Genomic DNA, 4,640 nt, shown 5'->3' on the forward strand with positions numbered 1-4,640 from the left:
TCAAGGAAATAGTAAACCTTGACACAATGTTAGATACAATTAAATTGTAGCTAGCGAGTACTTATATAAAAATAAAATAAAATATGTTATTTAAAACAAACAATTTGAGCTAATATAAATATAAATTATTTTTTATATAAAAGTATCCGCGGTAATTATAATGAGAATTTTATTTTAAAATTTCATTATAAGTTTTAATTATATATTCTCTTTTTAACACAAATCCTTGAACTACTCATAAATAAGAGGATAATGTACTTCAGCACATTTAAACTCACGTCCTCCTGCATTGGTAACAATACTTATATCAATCAAATTAAAACTCAATCCTACTGATAATGAGAATTTTTAAATGAAAATAATGAGAATTAAAATGATTTTAACCATTAGGTCCAAATAAATGGTTCTATGGAAAGCAAGATATTAGGGTTATTAAGATTATTCAATTTCCCTCCAAAAAAAATTATTCAAATTGGTTTCAATAAAAAAAACAAACACCTAATACACAAATCAGTTAATCTTAATAACTCTAATATATTTCTTTCTATTCTAGTTTTTATTTTCTAAAAAAAAGTAATTAAATATGAAAGTAAAGATTATCCAAATTATTTTCGCACTAAGACTTCAATTACATGCTCAAAAGAAAAAAGAAGGGAAAGATTGATTGTTGCTTGTTTTATTTTAATAAGGTAAGATAAATACAAAATCTAAGATTTAGAATAATTTATTTTTATCTAATGACTAAGATAATTTATGTTCTCATTTTAAAAGTTCCCACTACAGTTGTCACCTAAAAGTACATAAATAATAATACAATTATTATTAATAGGAACCATGAACAATAATAATACAAAGGCCTGACTTTAGTACAAATTATAAATAAATCACTATAAATTAATGCACACATGTCATATATACAAAATAATCTTAAAAAAAAGGACAAATTGACAGTAACTTCAACTCTGAAAAAAACTAGAAACAAATTAAAGATGCATCAACTTGACCAAATCACTGAAACTTGCATCCTTACCTCGCCATCATTAAATTAACCTGACCATAGACACCAATCAATCAAGAAAAAAAATTGTCAAAAACCTTAAGAGACTTACCGCATCAATGGTCTACAAAAGGTCACTCATTATCTCATATCTATCACCATTATTATAATTTATTATAATAAAACCCTTCAAGAATGGTTCCTAATAGATTTGACAACAGCTTTATACAATCAAATTTCATATATATGCCAGCACATAACTAACAATTAAAAGTAAAAAAGAAAAACACAACTATTTTCAAAGAGAAGAGATGGGACAAAATAAAAATTACGAGAAAATATAAACAAAATAAAACCACCAAACTGTAAGTAAAATTAAAATAATAAAACTGCAATTAAAAATAGAAAAAAAGAAGTTGAAAAAATCGTGATCAACAACTAATCCGAGAGTCGATATCATCGTTGACGATGTAAAAATGTAATTTAAAAAGTTGAGCGAATAAATTTACTTTATTAAAAGAAGAAAAAGTTTGGATTGATTCTAAATTGTATCTATTTAAATCCAAAACCTAATTTGAAGAGACAAATCATTTAGTAGTACTACAGCTCTGGTTAGTTAACAAAATTTCCAAATATTCAGTTTTAAAAATAAAAAAAGAATGAAAGAAAATTCTGGGTGCATATTCTGTTATTAGAAATATAGCAGTATTGTAAAAAGATAGCAGTTAAATAAATAAAAATTGAATATATCCAAAATTTGTCTGGTTTGGATCTTACAAAACGTTTTTATCTCTCTCATCTCTGCATAGCCAGAAGCAGTTTCAGATGATATGCTTGGTTTGTCCAGTTGTTATTCTAGTGAGATCTAGCGTCCCCCCCCCCTACCTTTTATTCTCTCTCTCTTCTCTCTTGTCTTTCATGTCTAACTTTATTTATTCCAATTTCCACCAGATCTAACCTCAAACTAAACCCCCTTCTTTGATGAATATCACAAGACCCCATCTCCCTCCCTCCTTCTATCTGTCTGTATCCATCCCATGCATGAACCCCATCAATTGACCATCTTTGCCTTTGCGCAAAGAAACTGAATAATAAACACCACCACCACAACAACAAACCAACCCCACTGTTTCCATTATGTCTCCTGATAATCCCAGTGTAAAACCAGCTGCTAAAGACGAAAACCAAAGCAGTGGCAACCGGAAAACGGGTTCAACAAGGGCAGCGCAGGATCAACAAGCAGCCCTCAAGTGTCCACGATGCGACTCCCCCAACACCAAATTCTGCTACTACAACAACTACAGCCTCACTCAACCTAGGCATTTTTGCAAGACCTGTAGGAGGTACTGGACTAAAGGTGGGGCTTTGCGTAACGTACCAATCGGTGGAGGTTGCCGTAAGAACAAGAAGTTAAAACCCTCTTCCAGGCTCTCTAGTGACTCAAAGGATTCCATCTCATCTTCAGAGATGGGTGGTGGGTTGAAGTTCTTTCATGGCCTTTCTCCTGCCATGGATTTTCAGCTCGGTGGTTTGTCGCTTCCTAGGCTTAATTCTTCACCACCTGCTATTTATAACCAGTTTGCTTCATTTGGAGATACTGATACTCCTCCTCCCACTAGCTTCACTCTTGATCCATCTGGCAGCTCTACTTCTTTGATGGGGTTCAACAATTATCCATTATCTTCACTTACCCCTGGCCTTAGTGGTGCAATTCAGGAGATGGGTTCGTTGAATGTTAGTAGTGGTCTTGCTTCTTCAATTGAGTCCTTAAGTTCAATAAACCAAGATTTACATTGGAAGTTGCAGCAGCAAAGATTGGCTATGCTTTTCGGTGGAGGGGGAGAGAACCAAAAGGAAAACACCATCACCACCACTGCTTGTTCAGTTCCAGTTGAGAACCAACCCCAAAAGCTACAACCCATTTTGTTCCACAATCTAGAGATATCAAAGCCTGAAATTTCATCTGTTGAGAATCCAAGAAAAGCCACCACCAATGAAACCGCCACGGAATGGTTCTTTGGGAATTCATATGCACCAGTAACTCCAACTCCAACCACTAGCAGCAATGGCAATGATAACACTACAACAAGCAACTGGAATGGGGTTCAAGCATGGAATGATTTGCATCATTACAGCACGTTGCCCTAAAAAGAGAAGGATCAAACAAAAGGTAGACCTTAAAAGGGAAAAAAAAGTAATATATTCTCCAAAAAGAAAAAAAAACCATGTAGCTAATTGTCTGTTTAAAATGTTTTATTGAGTACTTGAGATATATATTGATCAACATGTAAACGTATGAACAAAAAAAATAGTGTTTCTTTCTTTTTTTTCTTTCCTTCTCTTTTTCTATTATTTATTTTAATAAATTGTTGAGCATTACCATTACTCACTTTTATAAATCCTGCTGTCAATGGAAAGGCCTAAAATTTAGATGAAAGTGAAAGCAGTAGTTGGCTTCACCTCCACTATAACTATAAACTCAACCTCTCAATATAGACAATGGGTTTTGTCTTTCGGTTGGGAACTGCTTGTTTTGAACACAATCTGTTTGGGATCAGTGAGTATTTAAGGGGCAGAGATCTTTGATTTGTTTTATGTAAAGTCAGTAATTGTCATTCAATCACTCCCTAGCAGGAGACACAGTCTGAGGCTACTAAATAGTGTCATCGTATGCATATATGAATGGAACACAACGGCTGTAGGAGTCCTTCCCTTGCCTAGGTCTAGGTGCCTTTGCAGTGTTAAGGGTTTTCACAGGAGGCCATAAGGGCTGTTGGTAATAATTAGTTGAAGTGCGGTGGTGTCTGATAAAGTATTGGATGAAAAAGAAAGACTGTCCAACATTTTGAATTGAGAGAGAAAAAAAAGGCATCTAAAGCTTAGGGTTCCTTTCTTTTGTGTGAAATGTTTTTTTGTATAGCTCTCTATTTTCCTTCTTGGAGGATGAGCCCTTTCTAATTGCTACTGATGATAAGTGATTGTGTTTTCTTTTTTCCCTTCATTGCTTTTGCCTCATTTTTGTTCTCTACTTTTTCTTATTATTTTATGTGCATACACTTGTACGTACACTTAAATGTTCCAATTAATTTGATGTCTTTATTTTATAATTAACTGTTCAAAATATTTTACAATAAACAAATATTTAAATATTTTTAATTTATTTAAAATTTGATAACATTGTTTATGTGAAAATTATGAAATACTTCTATTAGGTTAATCATAAAAAATATGAACATAAAATAAATTTAATTTTACACTAACATCAACATTTGGTTGTTGCAAAATCAAATAGGATAATATAATATAGTATATTAGGAAGAACCCTTAAAAGAATTCACTCTCTTCTTTTCTTTTTTCTACTCAAAATTTCAAGATCCCCTCTCAATCAAACCCCCCACCAACGGACCTTGGCCCCTTAGCGGCTAGCAATCGTTAACCACCCCCTTTAGCCGACTCATCCCTCCCCTTTCCCTCCTTTCCGCTTCCCTTTTTCCCCCGTTTCCTCCCTCCCCTTGCCCTTGCCAGCAGTTGACCAACTGAGAGATGGCCATTAGCCACCCCAACACTAGCCTCTTTCCTCGGAGTGGTGGTTCGGGTCAGATATTTTCCTAGTATGACATGACCTTCAATCAATCCTTCATAT

General features: G+C 33.7%; 1 protein-coding gene across 1 annotated transcript; it reads left to right on the plus strand.

The window, feature by feature from the left end:
* The first annotated feature begins 1,830 nt into the window (after positions 1-1,830).
* LOC107945431 (dof zinc finger protein DOF5.7) lies at positions 1,831-3,992 on the plus strand. Its single transcript, XM_016879437.2, has one exon. The coding sequence runs from the start codon at positions 2,135-2,137 to the stop codon at positions 3,143-3,145; it is 1,011 nt and encodes a 336-aa protein (XP_016734926.1). The 5' UTR covers positions 1,831-2,134; the 3' UTR covers positions 3,146-3,992.
* The last annotated feature ends 648 nt before the right edge of the window (positions 3,993-4,640 follow it).

Source organism: Gossypium hirsutum, chromosome D12 (assembly GCF_007990345.1).
Source record: "Gossypium hirsutum isolate 1008001.06 chromosome D12, Gossypium_hirsutum_v2.1, whole genome shotgun sequence".
Lineage (NCBI taxonomy): Eukaryota > Viridiplantae > Streptophyta > Magnoliopsida > Malvales > Malvaceae > Gossypium > Gossypium hirsutum.

Excerpts from the sequence above, each read along its gene's own strand:
- LOC107945431 (XM_016879437.2), top strand. The coding sequence starts at position 2,135 with ATGTCTCCTGATAATCCCAGTGTAAAACCAGCTGCTAAAGACGAAAAC.